This window comes from Alligator mississippiensis, chromosome 1, assembly GCF_030867095.1.
Source record: "Alligator mississippiensis isolate rAllMis1 chromosome 1, rAllMis1, whole genome shotgun sequence".
Taxonomy (NCBI): Eukaryota; Metazoa; Chordata; order Crocodylia; family Alligatoridae; genus Alligator; species Alligator mississippiensis.
The window spans coordinates 28,405,473-28,427,674 of NC_081824.1; the positions used below are offsets into that span (position 1 = coordinate 28,405,473).

The following is a 22,202-nucleotide window of genomic DNA, read 5'->3' on the forward strand; positions in this document are numbered from 1 at the left end:
AACCAAATCAACCATTTGTACCATTGCGCATTACATCTGAAGATCTTTAAAGTAGTTAAGAGTAATCTGAATGTGTACTAGAACTGACTATGAAAGAACACAGCATTGAAGAAAGCAGGAATGCATTCTGAATAAACGAAGAATGCTGTGTCACCTTTCTTTTTGTAAAAAATGAAACTGAAGCAACTTTGTGAATATTAGAACATGAGGAAATATGCCTTTTATCCAATACTATATCACATCATCACTGTGCATGTCCAGCTACCAATTCCAAGCTTCCTGTAGCCAAAACTGAATTATTAATCTTTCATCTCATTCATTGCTTTCTTAGTTACTGTGGCTGTAATCTACTCTCTTCTTTGTTTTTGGCTATCCCTAGATGCACCCAAGTGATTCTACACATACTGTATTTACTCAAATATGAGATTTTTTTCCCCCCAATCAGCATGGAGAGAAAAGCCATCTCATATTTGCATACAAGGAAACCTCATTACATTCATTAACTCCTGACAAACACACCCAATTGCAATCATGAGTGTGAATTAGCAGATGGACCCTTTGTAGGGGGAACTACAGTGGGGAGGGTCGTATCTGGAGTAGACACACATACTGAGCGAAACTGAGCTGTGGTGTCACCATGGCTTGAAATACTGTTGACTCTGCTGGGGTCCAGCCCAATGAACTACACTGTAACTCATGAGCCTTTTGGCTTTAGACTAATATCATGCATAGTTTGTACAAAGTAGATATGAAACAGTTGCTTAAAAGTGAGTTTATGGAGTACCTCTAGTAAAACTTGCAACAGTTTCAAAAAAGGTAAAAATGCATTCATTCCAGATGAACCAAGACTGTGAGTGCATGTAGGAATTTGCCTATATGCAAATTACTACAAGCATGCTTATTTCAAAGTCAGTGTTTTCAAATTTGCCCTTGCTTCTATGACCTCACGGAGAGCAGGGTCTACCAGTCAGGGGTGGGGGCAGAGGCTGCAGCAGGAAAGAAGTTAAGCAAGGGAGGAGGGCAGGAGGACTCCCTGACCCCAAGAGTCACTGTCTCTGCTGTACCAATAGGAAGGAGTCAAATTCAAGACAGACTTCCAATAATTTGATTCTATACCTGGAAAATTATGACAAATGTATAAATTTCCATATATAGAATCTAATTATTGGGGGGGTTGTCTTATATTTGGGGTATTCTTATGTTTGAGTAAATAAAGTATTTTTTCACCACACAGTTAGCTTGGGTGGTCAGCATCCAGGCCTGAGCCCTTGAGTTAACCTGGCCAGACTAGTTTCTCACAAAAAAGCCTCACCTGCCTTACTGTATTTTTGCAATGACTGCACTTGCCCATGTGCCTGGGGCCCTGTCTCTGTGCTGAGATATTCTAGGATCTTCTTCTGGTTGTGTCAATTGTGAAAGAATTTCTCTGCCCTTCTGAGGGAATTCTAGGCAGGGCTTTGAAGAACTATCTCATTCAAGATACTTTTCCTATGCAGGCTATTCCCAGATCAATCTAAAGACCAGGCCATGTTTTAACCCGTGCCCCTAACCATGCAAAGGAGTTCAGAAAGCAAATAATGACATTCAGGTTGTATGTGAATGATCAGGAGGTTCTAGCCAACATGCACAGATCCACAGACTGAACCAGAGCAGAACTATACCCTGAACAGTGCTATTTCCTCCTGTACAGCATCACAAATCTCCATCTTTGTATCTTGTAATCCCCATCAGTATCTGGGGGAACGTTTGTTCACCAGAGCGCCCCAAGGGATGACGAGGTCGAATGGTCACAAACTACTACAAGATCGTTTCAGGCTGGACATAAGGAAGAATTTCTTTACTGTCCGAGCCCCCAAGGTCTGGAACAGCCTGCCACCGGAGGTTGTTCAAGCGCCTTCATTGAACACCTTCAAGAAGAAACTGGATGCTTATCTTGCTGGGATCCTATGACCCCAGCTGACTTCCTGCCCTTTGGGCGGGGGGCTGGACTCGATGATCTTCCAAGGTCCCTTCCAGCTCTAATGTCTATGAAATCTATGAAATCTATGAAAATCTTTTGCTATTTGCACAGACTGCTGAAACTCTTGCCAAGGTCCTTTTGCTATAGGGAGCTGACAGACATGGGAGGGAAAAAAGTAGTGCTTTACCGGAAGAGGCATCACATCAATTTGACCCAACTCCCTAGCATCTTATAGCTCATGCGCTTCAGCAAGGCTTTTTGGCACTTTTATCTAATAGCTAATTCAATTAGCTATCAGACAAAAAGCCCTGCTGGAGCATATGAGCTATACAGACACTGGGGAGCTGGGTCAAATACATGTAATGCCTCTTCTGGGCATGCTGTGCACTCAGTGCAGGGGCACGCTGAGCTGAAAGTTAAGTGCTGTTTGTTTGTTTTTTCCCACATCTGTAAGCAGCCATATTTTATTACTGTAATCTTTTCTCAGATCCTGATGCCATTAATCTTTCTCTCCCATCACCACTTAAAATATCTTAGGAATAGCACTCTGCCTAAAGAAGAGAAGTTTGAGAGGGGACTTGATAGCAGTTTACCGCTATATTAGAGGTGTTTATCAGGAGCTCGGTGAACAACTGTTCACTAGGGCATCCCCAAGGAAGAACAGGACTAATGGATACAAACTCCTGGAAGGCTTAATACCAGGAAAAACTCCTTCGCAGTCAGGGTGTACAGACTGTGGAATAAACTCCCTCCAGAGGTGGTGCAATCACCTACCCTGGAGGTTTCCTAGACAGTCACCTCTCTGGGATCACCTAACCCCAGTTGTCTTCCTGCCTCGAGCAGGGGGCTGGACCCGATGATCTGCAAGGTCCCTTCCAGCCCCTACCTATCTATGAATCTATGAATCACCTCAGTCACCTCTTTGCATTCCTCCACAGGGCTCCTCTTTACCACTGCATCCAACAGAGACTTCCTGTTCCAATGTTAAAGTTATTCACTGTCTAGTCTGACCATACCTATCCTACCAACTTATTACCAGTGTCAAATGTACTGATATTTATATGGACTATCCTTTTGAGTAGTTGCTAAGGCGCATAGAGCTGTGAATAAGCATCTCTTTTTTTGCATTTAAAGTGAAAGAAATAAAATACATACACAATAAAATGCCTTCTAGTAAAGACAACCTGATGTTAGCTACTACACATTTTTAAAGAATGATTTTTACATACACTTCAAGGAATAATCTTGCCAGAGAGTTTCACTGAGAAATGCAGTACAATAGCCTATTCTGTTTGGAGCTCCCACCCAGTTCAATTTTCATATGTGGTATCCGAAACAAATAAGGTGAGATTTTTACAAAAACTGCCTCTTCCTATCAGAATTCAAAGCCCATGTAGAGTTACCCTGGTGATGCTTAAGCTTATCCATGAAGGTGGACAAATATTGCTTTGTCCAGATTCAAAATGGAATCCAAACAGAATTTCATCTAAAACAGCCTGGAATCATAAGCATCTCTATGTGCTTCAACTGATACCACATATGGAAACAGGAATACAACAAAATATATTGGCACATGTTATATAGTTATATGTTGTACTATATGTAAGGCCTGATTCTATTCTGCCTATCAGGTGCCTAAGGTTCCCGGCAGATTTTACTCCCACCAAGCAATGGGTAATATCACTCAGTGAACATATTACACCATATGATCTGCTTCATGTTCAAAAGGCAAGCTTTCCAGGGAGGGAAAAAAGCACCCTGGGCACTTGCTCTGCCACACTAAAAAATGAGGGAAGCTGGAAAGCTGCTGGCAAGGACTGTCATCCGTACCGTCAGCTGTGCTGTAAATGAGAAGTAATTTGGGCTCTCCCTGGGTACAAGTCCTGCTCCCCAACCCTTGTGCAGATCTGGGGAAACCTGTATGAGCAGTAGGGAGAAAGGGAGAAGGGAAGGAGAGATGGAGGGCAGAGGCAGAAGCAGCAGGGCTCAAATTCTCCAGTGACATTATGAGGTGCTTTTATGTATGTCTGCCTACCCACAGGTTTCCCAAGCAAAAGCTCTATCACCCGGTGTGTAACATGCTACACATTCAAATTAAAGTGCAATAAAATCAAGCTACAAAGACAGTCTACATTTTGCAAGCAACATCCTTGAGATTGGTTCTCCATTTTTATGGCTCTATATCTGACAGTAAATTGCTTGAATGTGTGGCATGTTACAGGTTACTATATGATTAACGCATTAATCATATGACAATTGCAATGCATGACAGGGGCCTAAGTGGACTGGGGTACCTATTCCACCCTACTCAAGTCATGAAAATGTATTAGTGCATCTGTTTTTGTAATTCACCATCGCCCTTAAGACTGGATCAAAAAAGTAGCAAGAAGGAAAAAGACCCACCTACCTTTTGCATTACCTCTTTTTCAATAAGGTGAACCGGGTGGAATAGAATTGAACTTAGCTGCCTAAATCCATTTAGATGTTTGTTAGGTGGAATAGAATCTGGGTCTTTTCACCATCCCTTGCACAAAAGCATATTTAAGTATCAACTAAGAGTGTATACATGGGGAAATAGTGTAGATTACCTGGAGAACCGTGAATTCACATACTACCTCATGCCACACCAATTGTCCAATGTAGACAGGCCCTCAGACACTTATCAATTTAGCAAAAAAAGTTCTATGTACCTCCAATGCTTTTAAACATCAAATAATTCATACATATGCTAGTCACAATGAATTTCATGGCTGCCTTTGAATTCTGTTATTATGCAATATGTCAAACCGAAGCCCAGAACTATTGATAGTAAGTATCCAAGGAGGGATGTCCCATTCAACACAGGTGAATGATTTACACTCAAAATTACCAAGTGATACTTAAATTATTCTGTAATCTCCTCACTGAGAAGACTATGAAATAACTTAAAAGAAGATTGTTAGGAGCTTGTGAATGAACTCTCTGACTTGTATCTATTGAAGCTCCCTGCTCTCAAAAAATGTAAATTTCTCTGGCTGCAATAGCACTGCCCGTTGGAATTACTGCAGCCTTGTAGGTATGCTTTAAATCACTAAAGAGGAGTCCACCATTCTGCTATCCACAGAAGATGATGGTGCTGTCCCATCATCACATAGTGGAATTTCATGCAATGGAGCTCTTATTCATCAAGGCTTAGCTCTTTTCTGGAGCAACCAGCTATGCTCTTCTTGTTTGAAAGCAAAGTTCAGAATTCAGATCTTATCACTACAAACCAACCAGTAGTCTGTAAATTTTAATCTTGTTATGCAAACACATACATCTGAACTATCCCTTGATAAAAACACACAGGATGCACAAAAAAAGATTTACTGAATACTCACTGGCTCACTTTATGGTACAATTTTGCAATCCCTTGGTGCGTCCAGTCCTTGCCAAGAGTGGGCAAGATATGGCCTAATGTATCAGACCTGAATAGAGGTGGGGAAAGAATGTAAATGCACTGAAATAATAACTCCCAAAAATATAGTCATATGCAATTTTTATCCTTTTTTAAATAATCTGGATTGGTATTAATACATGCCCTCCTGCCCACTCATTTGATTAGTGGTATGGGAAGGTACTCTTTTGGTTAAGGCAATTCAGTTCCCAGTTCTGCTGTTGTGAATTTCCTGTTTAGGCCTGGAAAGCCACCTAATCATATTAATCTCTGTTTCTGGTCTTGTCTTCACAGGGAATTGCAAGTTAGGGTGTGAATTTCCATCCATACCAGAAGCTCCATCCTAATTCCTCATGCAGACTACTGCTCACTGAGCATGACTTTATGCAGTACAACTTGGGAATTCTTAGTTTGGGCTAAGAATATTCACACAGAGCATGTCTGCGTGTACAATTAATGTGCAGCAATAAACTCCGGTGCATATCACGCCAGAGTTTATTGCTCCCAGGTACCGCATTTACACGTGTGCCCAAGACTGCTGTATGTTGAGCCGGGTCAGAACAGCCCCAGCTGGCAGGGAGCCCAGGGGGTCAGCCTGCCAACCCATGGCTGCTCCGACCTGGCTCAACATGCTGTGAAGGGGGCAACTTAGGGCACAAGGGTGCCCCAGTGTGGGGCTAGCTGTCAGGTAGCCCCCACACTAAAGCACCCTCATGCCCCAGCCAGCTGGGTCAGCATCTACATGCGTGCTGCTGCACACTAACAACTGCACAGGTACTATCCTACAGTGGAGTTTATTAGTTTACTGCACCCTAATAGGGCCACACATGTAGATGCTAAGATTTTACTGCAGAGCTAATTAGCCTCCTCCACAGTAAACATCTCATGTAGACATGCCCACAGTGTATTAATGTGGAATAGCTGGAGTACCTGTTTTCCTACGTTGACAAGTCCTTGGTTCACCATCTTTAAAATAGCTATACTGATTATAGCTATTTTATAGGAAATAGCTATACTGATTTCACAGATATTTCTGTGTTAAATGTAGGAAATGTATTAATAATTATAATACAAAAGTATCCAGAGCCTGATCCATCACAAGGGGTTCCAGTGTGCCAGGCACTGCACATGCACATATTTGGACAGTCTTATAAAGCCAGAATGAAGTTTTTAAATCCATCCAATTTACCTCATGGGTATGCTGTAACAATTAATTCCTTAATAGGTGAGGATGCTATTATCAATGACACCCATGAAAAGTCTACAGGCAAATAAGACAGACGATCAGCATGCTATGTACTAGATTCTGTAGCGCTAAGAATCCAGTCTATGTGGTTTGGCTTTCTATATTTTTTTAACTCACTCTGAAGCACAATAAGAAAATGCAAACTCCAAATATTATGATTCTTCGCCCCAGTCATAAACTTATAATGATTTCCTGGGCCCAAAAGAGAACTTGCCTGTGTAGCCTTACCTTGTGATAGTTCCATCAATGTCAGAAATAATGACCTTTTCATCCCAGTTCCAGAAGTAGATTGTGCCTTCACAACGGCAAGTGCCTTGATATTGTGTTGTAACACTGAAGGTCACATCATTGGGGCCATTCTTCAGCTTCAGGCTTTTCTGCAAAATAAGATTATTGGTAAGGTCAAAATGTGCTTCCAAGACAGAATAGCATAAACAGGAAGGAGTGGATTTTGAGTGCAATGTATTCATCTCATTCCTTTTGATGGGACCTTCTGAAAAACATTAACTGAGCTCAGCCATAATGGTCATGTAGTATCCTTGATTCATCAGAACAACTAAAAGCAGTGGATGCATCTACATGAGACATTTACTGTGTAGTTGCCTAATTAGTTCCTCAGTAAATGTCTCAGAATCTACACATGCAGCCCTATTAGGCCACAGAAAACTAATAAACCCTGCAATAGGTTTGTACTTGTAAATACAAGTACTATTTTGCTGCAGAGTTTTTTCATGTGCAGCAACACACATGTAGGCACCTACCAGGCTGGCTGGGGCATGAGGGTGCTTCAGTGTGAGGGCTGCCTGCCAGCTAACCCCACACTGAAGCACCTTTGTACCCCAGCCAGTCCGTCCGCAGCACCTTGAGCTGGGTCAGAGCAGTCCCAGGCCTCCTGCCAGCCAGGGCTGCTCTGACTTGGCTCAATGTGCTATGGTCCTGGGAATATGTTAACACAGCATGCCTGGGAGCAATATTGCATCGAATTTATTGCAAGTGTAGATGCACCCAGTAAGGAGTCCTGCTTTACATGGGAGGAATGAAATAGCCTGCAGTATTCAAACATCAAAAAACAGGCTTGGCATAAGCCCCCTGAAAAGCTTCTGACCCTGAAAAATAACTATCCCTGGCTTTCAGCTATAGAAAAATAACCTTGTCTCTTAAGACAAAACTATTTCTATTATGATTACTCAAAATGTTCTTTTGCTAAACAGCCAGTGACTGATTGGGCTGGTAAATGCTATATTCCTCAGCACTGTTTACTGATAAAAATTAATTAGCTGTGCAAAGATGTGAGAAGTTTTTCCTAAGTGGCCAAATTTCCTAAATCAAATAGTGCTATACCAGGCTTGCACAGCAACAGCACTGTTTGTTGTTTTCAGTCGTGATATCTAAGTGTCCTGAGCCTGTTTCCCTGAAATTAATATTCTCCTGGCCACACTTCATTAAAAAAAAAACACGTCTTTCAGCAGCTGCTAACTTGAAGAATGTATTTGAAAGGATGTGTTTGTCTACCTGTGAGAGAGGGAAAGGGAGAGACATGTATGTGTGCACACACACATAAACACATGGGTGAACATGTGTACATCCATTATATGCATATGCACAGGATGAGATCCTCACCCTTAGTGAGTCCCCTTTGGCCAAGCAAAATGGCTGGAGGGCACTAAAAGCCCTGTTTCCAACTGGGGGAGAATCTTCCCAGGTGTAGGACAACCATAATGCTGCTCTCCAAGGCCCTCCTACAAATTGCAGCATAAGGAAATGCTAGTGGCAAAGTTGGAGGCAAAACAAACATATCAGGGAAGGACTTAAGACTGTCCAAAATTGCACTTTTGGACAAAAATAATATCTGTCTAAGAAATTTCATTCATTCCAGACTCCTAGTCTGCTGTCCTATATTGTAGATCACAATGCTTCCTGTTGGGATACCTCTGGAATTTGTAACCAACCAGAATGAAGTTTTTAAGTCCATCCAGTTTACCGCACAGGTATGATGAGACAGGCCATTCCTGTGCAGGTGTCAGGCCACAGTATAGCTGATCTGGAAGATGCTGTAACTCAGAGAGGCCCCAGGACTGCTTAAATTTGAAAAGGGTCTCTTCAGCCCTCAGGGCCATCCAGGATCAGGAGGCCTTATGATTGCTGTTACCTTTACCATATTCTCCTGGACTACTAGTTGTCCCACACCACACACAGGCACCATATGGATTCTTGCCCACAGTATTATTAGGAGCATGCCTGTGCTCCTGATAGTTGAGCCTTGGCCTTCAAGGCCCATTTGGTTACTTATTTATATGACTAAGTACACACTTTAGAATGTAACTTCTGGACTCCCATTTCCAAAACCTCAGACACCAGACCTGTGAAAGCAGCATCCCTCACAAGCATGACATTTACCTGTTAATTTTAAAAGAAAAACAAATCCTAATATTTAGTAACATGCGGCAGTAAATAAAAGCAATGTGTTTATAAAGCCCATGTTAGCCTGAATATCTACATTGCTCCTGATGTATTAGAGATGTGTGCATTGCATTGTGTTCCTCGTAAGAATATAAAAATAACTCACAAGCTGGTCAGAAGTGAGTCGAAGGGTCTTCTTGTAACTGATTCCAGACAATAATGAGAGGTGACTTGAGTTTGTTTGTAATGACCCGATATTTTGTTTGGCAGCTCTAGGGTCTTCATCACTTGAAGAAGATTCATCCTTTATTCTGGAACATTGCACACAGGGAAAATGATGCTATCATCTCTCAGTAAATGCATTTGGGTGACCATTAAAAATGCATTAGCACTGAATCACTGAATTAGTCAATTGATTCCCTGTTCCTAAGCACCGTCTCTCAGGAGGTCATTTACAATATGGCTTAAAATATATCAATGAAGTGCTGAATCCTCATTCATGCATGCTTCCTATATTCATGCTTAGTTTCTCCTAGTCATTCACTTGTCTATATGCTCGTTCTCATCACTTTAACTCAGACAAAAATTAATATGCCATGTTGACTTGTAAAAAAAACCTCACGCAAGGTTTGAAAATCTGTTAGTTAATGTAACAGGAAGCTTTATTCTTACAATAAACAAAAAGCAAAGAACTGATTTAGTCTAGGAATGACAGAGCAATTAAAGAATAAAACTGTTATCTGACTAATATTATTTTCCAAAGGAAAATAGACTGTACCGTTCATTCTCTGAATACTACAAATTTTCACCAAAAAATTATTCTTTTACTGACCATTTTAGCAAAATTGCTCTGTTCAGCAGACTGAATTGAAATGCCTGCAAAATTTTATTCCTGTGCATAGTATTCCTTTCACTAAAAAACTATTTTTTTCAACAGCAAATGTTTTTAGAAATCTGTCAAGAACTATTTTTTTTTCCTCACAGAAGAAAGCATTTCAAAGGTAAACAGAGTTATCACATTAGGTAGCAGCCTAAAATATTCTTAACTCCCTGCCAATCTGATCTTTAAAATACCAGCCTTCACATTCCTTTGTTTCCATCACAGTTGGGTTATGCATGGTGTTGGGAAGCCAAGACTATAGTGTCAAAGTACCACAGGTTGTGATTAGCAGATATTAAAATACAGCCTGCCGAACTATGTGGTGTTATATCAGGTCCCCAACTGCTACACACTGTTCCACCAGCCATAAAGTGCTTGCCAGCAACATTTTTTTTCCCTGACATGTTTCTGAAGTCTGTTACAATTCAAACAAAGAACAGCGATTAAGGAGTGAAGTTTGCTTGACGTTCTAATCCTATTTAAAGCTCATTTTAAAACCACCGTCTAAGAGACAACAGGCCTAAATATCATGTATCCTATCTAGTGAAGAAATTATCCTTTCTGATCTACTCAGTGGATCTCACAAATTTGAGATAGCATATAAGTAAGGCACCAGCCTTTGTGCCAAACATTTGACCTGGCAGTCTTTAGTCTTCTAAAGAACAAATAGATCCTGATGCCTGCTAGCATTCCTGGCAGACAATCTCTCTCCCCCAGACACCATGAGGAGTGATGAAAAAGTATCAAAAGTCCTTTTTTCATCTTTTGCATGAAAAAGGATTGCTTTTTAGTTGATTTAAACTGTAGAGACTGTATTAGAAGGTGGTTCTTACTGTCCCCTTCTGGTCTGGCAGATGTGAATGTGGACAGCACAGACATGGGTCCTACTGTCTTCATGGGAAGACCCTATGGCTGAATGCACACCAGTGCATATGTGTATTTTGCGGCATCTCAAAAGCTTGATGATGATGACAAATTCAAATGCCACCAGGGACCTCATTAGGTTTCTTAGCACTCCCTGCAGAACTTAAACTTCACTGAGGGGAAAAATCTTTCAAGACCATTATGTCTTGTATTCAAGTCTCTCTAAACCTTCTGAGTCTGAGAGGGAGACTCTTGACATGAAGTTGCCAACCCAGCTGTAAGCTAGAAATACCAGAACATCTGCTAAAGAGCCTAATTTTACAAACTTAAAGAGTCTAGAAAAGGCCCAGTAAAGTATTGCCCCAAACTTGTCTCTGGGCAGAATCTTACCGTGCTTCACTGACTTTGGCTTGACAAAGAAGAGAATTGTATTGCAGTTAAATATCACAAAAATTAATGAATTCTACAGTGCAACAGATTACAACTCTCAAACATTTCATTATTGCCTCAACTCAGTTCAAAGATTTGGAGAATCTTGCTTTCGTTTTTAAGCAGTCTGCTTACTTGGACTATAGACAATTTTTTGGTACCTCTTTGTAATGGTCAGCTGTAATGACTCCTCTCCTGTATTAAGTCCGTTTCCGAGTTCTGGCTTGGTTTCCTAAATCACAAATATGAGAAGTGGTGGATCTATTAGAAGACATATGCTTAAAAGTACAAACCAACTTGCTTCACTTGTGCAGGGAGTCCTAATGATTTCACCAAGACTATACACATTAGAAAAGCAGGTGGGATTTGGCTCTGTGCAGGACAACAGGAAAATCACAAGGATTTAACCTAGGTAAAAACTGCTTCCCAGAGCACTAAAATATTCCAACATATTAAAGTTCAGCAGGAACTAACATGCATCTTTATATGGCGGTTGTATATAATAGCCAGTTTCTAATGGCAAGAACTGGTAGGAATTGTGGGACTCATCCTATTGCCCAGCACTGAGCAGAATATCTATTACCCATATTTCATTCAATAAAGCAATACATTTGTAATATTGTTCCACAGAGTCTTTATAAACTTTAATCCTATCAAATTTCCCCAAAACAAAGCCATCTTTGACAACTTTATCTCAAAAGGTGCAGATTTTAAAATGTTGGGAAGTTTTATCAGCATTAATAATAAAAATCAATGGACAGCCTTACTATAGCTCTTTCTACCTTAATTATAGCTGTCACATAAATGAACGCTTCCAAGAAGAGTAATCTTTTTTAGAGTTCAACAAGTTGCAAAACTATATGGCATGAGAAGTGCTATGGAACTATGCACTTGGAAGAACGATAGCTAAAGTTTACAACAATGATTTTTTCATGCAAATTTAGCAGGTTCTGGTAAGCTTTTTTTCTATCGCATCTCAAGGTATTTCAATACCATGAAAGCCAATGAAAAGAAGGTTTTCACTGCAAGTTTTTAAAAGTATTATGTTCAGTGTAAAAGGGATTAGTGATTGCAATAGCATTTAGACAATTTTTTTAATGTTTATGTAGAGTTCTGAAGCAAAAATTATTATACCTACTAGTCTGAGATGGTCAGAAGATGGAGGCATGGGGAGTGGCTGTCACAAAATGTGTAAAAACAATGTTTTCATTGTTTTCGTTCACACTTAGGTTGTGTAATTTACAATTTATGACCTAGTAATAAGTATCTTTATTTCTTCAAATATGGAAACAGAGCTATAGAAACTTTAAGCCAGGTGGCCGAAGGTGAACACAGAGCTAGTGGCTTAATCGGGATAAGAACTCATCAGTTTCCAGTTCCTAGATGCAGGATTAGTCCGTTAGATTATGCAGAAGTGAGATTTTTTTAGACAAATGGTACAGTTAAGGGTCTTATCCAAGCCCTCTAAGCTCAGTGTGAGAGTTTTTGATTCTTTCCTAAATTTTGAATCATGACTTAAATTCCTTTCTTGTACAGGTCCTAAATCAGATTGGGTATATAATTATATTTAAAAGCACATTTTTTCTGGAGGATGTATACAAAAGCACGTGGGATTCTAACATCAGCCAAAAATACACCCTTACCTCTTTTATAGTGCTATTCCTCCCTCGCCATGAAAACCACCATCTTCCACCTTTCTTGGGCATCTTATCCCTCATTATAGATTCCACAGTGGCCTGTGATAAATGGATGTTAACATAAATAATGGAACACAAAAAAAGGGAGAAAGATAACCTAACACATGCAAACAAAAGAAAATGGCAAACACAATATTAACTAATGATAAATAGAAGAAAAGGAAACATACTGTCTGTGGACCATTAAATTTATTAAAGCAAAACTTAATGGTATCCAGAACTGCTCTAAAGTAACTTAAGCATGAATACTTAAAGATTTTTTTAAAGGAAAAAGAAAAAGAAATAAAATCAAAAGGGGGGGAAAAAAGCATAAAGAGGCATTAGTACTGTCTGAAATGGGTAAAAAGAATAGTCTCTAATTCAAGGTTGGTTAGTGAAAATCATAAAAAAGAAATACATAAAAAACACAAGCCCAACATTTTGGAAAAGATCTCAGGCTTGAAGGGGACAAACTAAAGGTTAGGAAAGTAAGTTATTCAGTTTAAAAAATAAACTACAGTGGAAGAAATGCAGAGGCAAGGAGTTGTGTAATCTCTTTTGTTGGACCAACTATATAGTTGAGAGAGTTGCTGGATAAGTTTTCAGGCATCAAGTGCCCTTCCTCAGGTCTAAAAAAGATTTGGTTCCCCATCTATCCTGTTTTCAGACCTGAGAAAGGGCACTTGATGCTTCAAAGTCTGTCTAACAGCTCTCCCAACTATACAGTTGTTTCAATGAGAGTTCCACAAAAAATCCTTGCCTTAGGCACATTTCCTGGACCTACAACACATTAAAGAAGTATTGTTTTTAAGTGAACATGGCTAATGATACATACCAAAAATGTGTATAAACAGTCACTCTCCCGGGATTAATTTAACCCTGGTTGTTCCTGGCCTACTTTTCTCCTGGAGCAGCCATTTTTGATCTGGGAGAAAAATCCTGAATATCTGTATACATGTGGTTTCTCCTGAGAGAGCAGCAACTCTCCCAGTAATGACTGAATGTCTGTATGTGGCCTGAATTAAAGAGGGCTAGATATGGAAATTATTTACCAATAACTACAGTGTAGGCAGCAACAGTAAAAACTTTCTTTCAAAACACCCAAATGTGTTGAAATTTGATATGTTATGATCATCTTTGAGGGCTAAAGGATTTACCATTCCTAGGCATCAGTCCATTGCCTCTCTGCTAATACAACAATGACAATATTGTTTTCTACCCTACTTATGTAAGACAATGCCATGTTTATAGAAAGATGATGCTCTCTCCTCATTTAAGACAGCAACTTGCTTTCTATTGTAAGCATGATTTTGCCCATTCTCTCCAAATGGGAGTATAAAATTGTAAAGGCTCTAAGTCAGAGGTTGGTAAATATGGCCCACAGGGCAGAGCTAGCCTGCAGAGCCACTGGATCCAGCCTGTGAAGCCAGGAGGCTTTGCCTGTCCTGGCACTAGGCCCAGTCAGCTGGAAATTGCATACATGCTGCTGCTGCTTTTTCCTGCCCCAACTCCCCTTCTACCCAGCTACAGTATGAGCGTGACTAGAAGCTGCCCCACCCCAGCACAGCTCCCCACCAGCTGTAAGCAGTGTCCATGCCACTGCTACTTCTCCCTACTCCCCACCTCTTCCCAAGACTGTGACATGTAGGTCCAGTTTCCAGCCGGTGGAGAGCTATACCATGACCAAGCAGCTTCCAGCTACACACAACCCTGATCAAGATATGCTGTACCTAGGGAAACAATTGTTTAAAACAATGGCTCCATTCAGCAAAGTATTTAAGCATGTGCATAACTTTCACTATCTTCTACATGGACCAAGACCTTGAAGTGGTGAGGAGGCTTATGTGTCCCAATGATCCTCAAAGCTAAGTTGCCCAGACTCTCACACACCTGGCAGGGTCACCAATGGCAAACAGGCCTGAGGGGAGGTTCCAGACAAACAACAGTCCAAACTCAAGTCCTCAACAGAAGATCATGTTAGAAAAGATGCCAGGATCTCAACAACTGTAAAAACTGAAGAAAGCTGCAGCAAGATGGAGGTTTCCTGTCATCTAGGGTTTTTCATGCCATTGGGCTCATATATCCACCTTGTCAAAATCAAGTGGTTGCTGTTTCTGTGCATCAGCTTTCTCATGTTAAATAAAGTCACGTGCAAGCTTCTACCACAGGGAAAAAAACAACACCACACTTTCCTGTACCAACCTCCAAAAGCCCTGCAGCAACGAACCAGTGGTGACAGAGCCAGTATAGGACAGCAGGCAGCAGCAGTGAGATGGTCATCTTGCACCTGGATTGAGAGCAGGGTGCAATTTGGCAGCTGCCACCATGACTCAGAAGTCCTATTCAGGGTGATTGGTAATAATAATGGAAACACTGGGTGTTGGCCGCAACAACGGCCGAGGATTTTGATGCGGGTGTGCTGATGCTCCTGCTGGAATTAAAAAACGGAAGTTCCTGGATACAGTCTTGTCCCTCCACTCAGGGTTCGACTGATCACTATATTTGGGATCAGGAAGGAATTTGATCCCATGGTTAGATCAACCCAGTCTGTCAGGGGGGTTGTCTTGCTCTGTAGCTGGGAGAGTTATCCTCTTCCTTGAATTTCTTGAGTGTATTTTAGCAGGAGGACTTTGATGGTGTCCTTATCTCTCTGCTTTATTTATAGCAGGTTAGTGTTCCTGCTATTCTGGGACAATGTGCTTTGTAGTTGTGCAGCAGAGTTGTTTGTTTAGTTTTAGGAATAGGTTAGACAAACACATGTATGGGATGGTTTGGATAGGGACTTGGGCAAGATGGCTTCCTGAGGTTCCTTCCAGCCTTATTTTCTATTATGGTATAAATGGTAATTTCTGGGGTAAAGTTAACCCATACAAATCTTTCCAAGCGACAAGTATTTGTAAGACCTGGTAAGAATTACCAAGGCCTCATCTGGAGTACAGTCCCTAGTTCTGAGCAGTATATTTCAGGAAGGATGTGGAGCAAATGGAGAGCGAGTCTAGAGGAAAGCAACAAAAATGAACAGCTCTAGAAAACATAAGCCCTGAGGAAAGGTTGAAAGATCCGAGTTGTCTAATCTAGAGACCAAAAGGCTAAAAGGAGGATATGACAACAATCTTCTAACATGTAAAAGGCTACTACAATGAGGAAGGTTGTAACCTGTTCTCAATGTTCATTGGGTTTAAGATGCCACAAGAGAGATGTGGCTAGGGGGGAAATATTCTAACTGTAAGGATAGTTAAATGTTGAAATAAATTACCTAGATTGACTATAGAATCTCTATTACTGAAAGGTTAAGAGCAGGACAGAGAAATATCTGTCAGGAATTTTTAAAGTATGGTTGATCCTGCCTTCAGGGAGGGGAATGGACTATAATAATTTCTCAAGATCCTTGACACCTCTATTTCCTATGATTCTACAACACTTTTTATTCAGTAGTCATTTCTTCCTTTGACTGGTTCGTTCCACTAATAACTGGAATGCAAGCGCTGGTGTTTAGGGGGAAAAAACAGTATATTTCATACTCATGAAAGGTGTTTCGACTGATAACCAAAGAGAAGAATGGTGAAGTCTTGAACCCATTGAAATCAATGGCTAAACTACCCTTCATTTCATCCCAACTGCAATGTAACCCTGAATCTCCTAATCGACCCATCAAAGGCATAGAGATGAGTATAATATTTGCAATGAAACACAAAACTCAATTGGTTGTACAATTCATTACTAACTCAAAAGTGGCCATGTCTGCATGAGCTGCAGACTGTGCAGTTGTTACTGCACAGTCATTTAGTACTTGCATAAATTACTGCACAATAGTGTCAAAGCATGGTTTTTTCAGACACTACTGCACAGTGGCAACAAGGTACTGTGCAGTAGCTTGTTACTGCTGCGAAGAAGCATCACATCACGGATAGTGCCCACCAACGCCACTGCACAGTAGCATCTCATGTAGACATGCCCACTGAGACCAAATTCACCAGATGTTTGCAAATAAGGGGCAGTTTACTTTGAGGCTGTATGTTACACTACAGTTGCATAGATTTACAGCTGTACATGGTCCTGACACAAAGGCACACTGAGTAATGCTGTGGCACTGACTGAACTTGTGTCTTAGGATGTTTATAGGTGTACTATGGGAGGCAGGGTGGGGCACTTTAATTAGCAAGCCATGCTAATTAAAAGTGCCCAAGCATCACATGTATCAGCATCCCTGTGCTGAAAAAATGGCAGCGGGGTACTTTGTATTAAAGCTCATTTGACGAGCCTTATTTCAAAGCATTCCACCTCCATTTTTCAATGTGGCGATGCTGATACATATGATGCCAGAGGCTGGTAGAGCACATTCATTTCCATGCTGCAGCAGACTCAATTAATCGAGCACATCGGAGCAGCCTCCCTGCACATGTATAGAAGCCCTTAGATTTTCAGTGAATTTAGATTCCAAATTCAAAATGACACTAAGACGTTTTGAACTCACATGGATCAAAACCAGAGATGATATTTGTGTAGCAAGCAAAACTGCAGAATGGCTGTTTTCCCAATAAGTTCCTGTTAATGAACCCTGTACAATGGGGAGCACTTCCGAGGGTAAGAGGATAGTTTGAGTACTATGATCTATTGAATCTGTGGCCAACCAGGGTACTGATTAGTGCCAAATATGATATTTATTACTTAGCAGCCATTTATAGAGTATCTCTACACTAAGTCTTGATATGGAAACCTGACCACCAGACAGACGTTGGACCAAGCCCACTAATTCATTTAATATAAGCCACCAAACAGCTGTCAGATGCTCATAGCAATCTGTTGCTCCCAGGCTGCTTGGCTTGCAAATAAGTAATTTAGCAGTGGAAAACACTGTATCCAATTACAAATCTCCCTAGAGGACATATGGTTCTTTTCTGGCACTTCAAGCAAGGCCTACTACTGTAACAACTGTCCAAATCTTAGTCTCGACTTCTACTGAGATTACAAACTCTATGCAGACATAATAGAAGACACAGACACCAAATATTCAGTTACAGAATTCAGTTGTCTGTATAAATATAATCTATGCTGAGAAGCCAACAAATATTGATCCAAAAGAGAGGAGAGGATAAATCATCAAGAAGGATTTTCACTTTTAGGACTTTTTAGCTCTAAATACTTTGCATATTTTTGTAACTCAGCAAATAAATAGTGTAATGTAGACAAAATTTAGCCTTGCTCACTCTGGCCATATCTAGACAAGCACAGCCACATAACGCACATTCAGCTGTTTCCACTGCTGCAAGGTAGCAGTGTGTGTAGGGAGGGGAGGTGGGGGGGCTGGAGAGGGTGACCCTGGGAGATCTCAGGGTCAAAAATCCCATGCAAAAAACCACCAGAGCGGGGGCAGCATGCACCACCCAGAGCCACGCTCTGTCTGCCAGCCAGACTCCCAAGTGGCAGGATTGCTGCTACTGCAGCCCCAGGAGGCCCCCAGGACCTCAAGTAAGTCTGCTGGGGCCAGCACAGTGCTAGCCCCAGCCGCAGCCCACCCAGGGTAACCTGCCACACACCAGAAGACACATAGCACAGGGGTTCCCCGGGGACAAGGTGTGCCACTGCTTCGTGTCTCCAGGGAAAGAAATACCCACACTTGTGTGGGCATGGCCTCTGGGGCTGAATTTGGCCCCAGGTTCTCACCAGAAACTAAATATGCTGGTTCAGCTACTTTCTGTGCACATATCCTTCTGTACAATAAGGTTACTTTTTCTGTGTTTGTGAACTTGATTTTCTTATGGAAATGCAAAATGCCACAGTTCTGACATTGTCCCAAATGACTTCCATGTTCAATCTTACCTTTGGCAAAGGTTTCTGAAATGCTTGCATTGCCAGGAGGAGTGGAGCAGCTGTTGTCCAGTTGTAGTATCTACGAAGCCAAACAAAAAACTTACTGTTCCACTTTATGCTCTCAAAGACTCCAATTCACAATCTAATATGCATCACATAGTAGATTAATATGATAGAATTTTGTTAAAATAAAGAAGAAAACTACAACATTTGGACCAGATGAGCATCAGAAGACCCATCTAATTTGACTAATATAGTTGGGTCTTCACAAGTATTTTTTGCAGGTTCTTGGGTAATCATGGAGAAACTGTATTGAACATCCATTCCGTATGCCTATGCCAAAGCTCATTATTATAGCATAATCCACATTTTCTACCAGCCACACACACTGTTTCTTATACTTCAATGCTCTATACAAATGCTAAGGGCTGGGTTCTGTAAGGTGTAGAATTTCTTCTGTGGTATTACTGAATGTACCTTCAACTTCCCGTGTTTAAATAGAAGACTAAATCCTGAGAGGTGTTACACATCTACTCATAAAAATGTAGCTTGCACAGCTCCTCACAGCATACCTCTGCTCTGTCTGGACACCTCTTACCCTGGACAAGTGGATGGGCCATGCTTTTTGACAGCAGTCACAAGCTCAGTAAGGATGCAGTATAGATGTGATCCCAAAGGAAACTATGTCATTAAGTCTTCACTGATTAGTCTTCTCTTCACAACATGCTACAACAGTGGTGCTCAAACTTTTGTGCCCTGCTGGCCCAGTGAGTGGCACAGTGGGGAGCCCCATGGGCTGGACAACATTGCTCCATGGGCCAGATCTGGCCTGCAGACTGGAGGTTGAGCAACCCTGCCCTACACCATTGGCAAGTATCGTTACCTCTATTTACACATGAAGGGACAGAGACACACAGAAGATAAGCACTTTTCCCAAGACCACATCAGCAGCCAGGAAATTAGGATGCAATATTCCCCTTATAGAATATGTATGGAGTAGTCATGAGAAGACCACAGTGCTCATTGCTCAAATATGCCAAATCCCAATCTAAGAGCAAGGTTTACATGATATTTCATTTTAATTCTATTGATTATGAATGCAGTTAGCACTCAGTGCTATCCAGTGAAATGCAAACTGGGTTCACTTTGACTAGCTGCCAAAACAGTTACTGGGCAGGTATAACTAGGCAGCAGAAGAAAAAGAAGTAGCTGGAGATTTGACTTTTTCAAAGTAGAAAAACAAGAGCCCACTTTCCAGCAAAGGTGGAGCTGCTGCAAGCACTAAAGTGATGCTACAGAAAATACAAGTGTTATTGCAACAGGGCTTGACTTGTTTCCTCTGAAATATACTTACTTGTTTCCAATCTTAACCACAAGATTGGGGTCATCAATGATGGCAGGATTGTCCACAAACTGCTGATATGTTACTGCATGCTCTAAGAACTGATCTGTTGTTAAAAAAAAAACAAAACAAGTTAATCATGCCCATATAGGTTGCCCATTCGAAAAGCATCTCAGAGAGCTAAATGTCATCCTTCACTATTGGGGTGCTGGGATATTCAGTACTATGCAGTTAAGATACCTAGGGCCTCAGTCTTTCCAGATGCTAAGCACTTTTTTGAAGCTGCTTTTTTAACTCACAAGAGACGGACAATGAAAGTCAGGGATATCATCAGCATCTTGCAATATCGCCTTAACACCTAGAGAAATTGTGCCTTATACTGCTCTGCATTAACTGTGCTCCAGCCATGAGTTATTCAGTCAAATGGCACTAGGACCTAGCTCTAGTGCCTGATCATAACCTAAGGGAGAGTGAGAAATGTTTGTGCTCTGTGAATAAACCCTTTGTGTATTGTCCTGTCCTCAGGAATTGGAAACATGATTAACTAAACCACAACAATCACAGACCCATAGAAAATCATGGCAGAAAGAGACCACTGAAGGTCATCTAGCCCAACCCCCTGCCTGAAGCAGGATCATCCCTATCCAAACCTTCCCATACAAGTCCTCACCTAACCTATTATTAAAACTACACAATCAGCACCATCAGATAACCACAATGCATAGCACCTATCACAGGTAAAGTGCAGGGAAATGGAGTCACTGTCCTGCTGCTGCAAGGGTTGTTAAAATACACTTGAAAGATCAAAGCAAGAGGGCAATACCCCCTTCTATAGAGGAAGGCAAAATCTCCCCAATTCACACCAATTTGACGATGGGATAAAATTCCTTCCTGCCTTACAAATGTGGCAGAGGGGCAAGACCCTCTATCTAGCACCCTATAGGCTTTTTAACCCTAGCTCTGGTGCACCCAATTCAAAATCTCCAGCATTGGATACAGTGCTTCTGAGGAAGGTGAAATAAAAAACTTAGACATGTAATAGCAAAAAGGGGGAAAAAAGTCCTTCTCAGCCCCATGCATCAACCAGCAAACTCCAGAAAGATAGTGAATACCCACAATAGAGCATAGGCATAGTTCCCTGACCAGTGCTTATCCAACCTTTTCTTGAAAACCTCCAGGAACAGAGATTCCACAACTTCCCTAGGCAATCTATTCCATTGCCTCACTGATCTAACCATGAAGAATTTTTTCCTGATATCCAATCTAAACATACTTTACTGCGACTTCAAACCACCGGATAAATATAATTACAATTTATTACCATATGTGTGAAATATAGTTTACAAACAGTGCTCAAATAAAGTATCAGTCTTAGATACCCCTACGGCCCTGATTACCACTGCATCTGCACTCCTCACAGTCTTTAATCTCTTCATCTTCAAACACCCATTTAAGGGAAGGAAGTGCTGTTATCCCCAATTTACACATGAAGAACAGAAGTAGTGACATCACACCTGATATCTCTGGTAAAGCTGGGATCTTCCCAGTCACAGGCTGGTGTCCTAACCTCTGGATATTCTTCCTCTCTACCGGTACCATAGATAAGAATTTAGTAATCATACTGTACTACAAGGTAATTTAGGAGGTAAAGACACCATTTTATTACTAATGCACAAAACCAGCAGTATGAAGTACAGAATGTTAAAATAAGTAGCATTGTATTAATGCCCCTAGAAATTGTGAGACTGTTCCTAGCTGTCTGAAAAGTACTGCTTATTCCTTCAATCTTAAATCCCAGTTAACCACAAGAGGGCACTGACGAACCTTGTCTTACACAAAGAACCTTGTCTGCCAAGAGGGCACTGTTTCATTTTTAAGAAATGCTGAGATTTAAACAACATGTAATGTCAAGGTACAAGCTCATACCATACCTTTTGTTATTTCTTTGTTGTCACTAAGACCACCACAGAGTGAAATGGCAATGGAGGGCAAATCTCTTATTCCATCAGAGACACTTTCAACACCACTGTCAACACCTGAACTTCCAACAGACTGAGGAGACTGATTGGCGGACCATGGTCCATTTTCATTTCCATTCTTATTATGTAAAGTATTATCACCACTGAAAAAATAAATTGGGCTTTTAGTCCTCATTGCTTTCAGCCTCATAGAAACAAAC

At 41.0% G+C, this 22,202-nt stretch overlaps 1 protein-coding gene across 2 annotated transcripts in view; it reads right to left on the reverse strand.

Moving 5' to 3' along the window:
* The window catches only part of LPIN1 (lipin 1), a 72,252-nt gene that overhangs the window by 11,480 nt on the left and 38,570 nt on the right, over positions 1-22,202 (reverse strand). For both annotated transcript variants that reach the window (XM_014597322.3, XM_006258873.4), the window contains 8 exons: positions 21,955-22,145; positions 20,036-20,129; positions 18,691-18,760; positions 12,838-12,930; positions 11,356-11,426; positions 9,188-9,332; positions 6,850-6,998; positions 5,320-5,406 (listed from right to left, as the gene is read on the reverse strand). In XM_014597322.3, the coding sequence (XP_014452808.1) occupies positions 5,320-5,406; positions 6,850-6,998; positions 9,188-9,332; positions 11,356-11,426; positions 12,838-12,930; positions 18,691-18,760; positions 20,036-20,129; positions 21,955-22,145 (900 nt within the window). The remainder of the gene's footprint in view (positions 1-5,319; positions 5,407-6,849; positions 6,999-9,187; positions 9,333-11,355; positions 11,427-12,837; positions 12,931-18,690; positions 18,761-20,035; positions 20,130-21,954; positions 22,146-22,202) is intronic.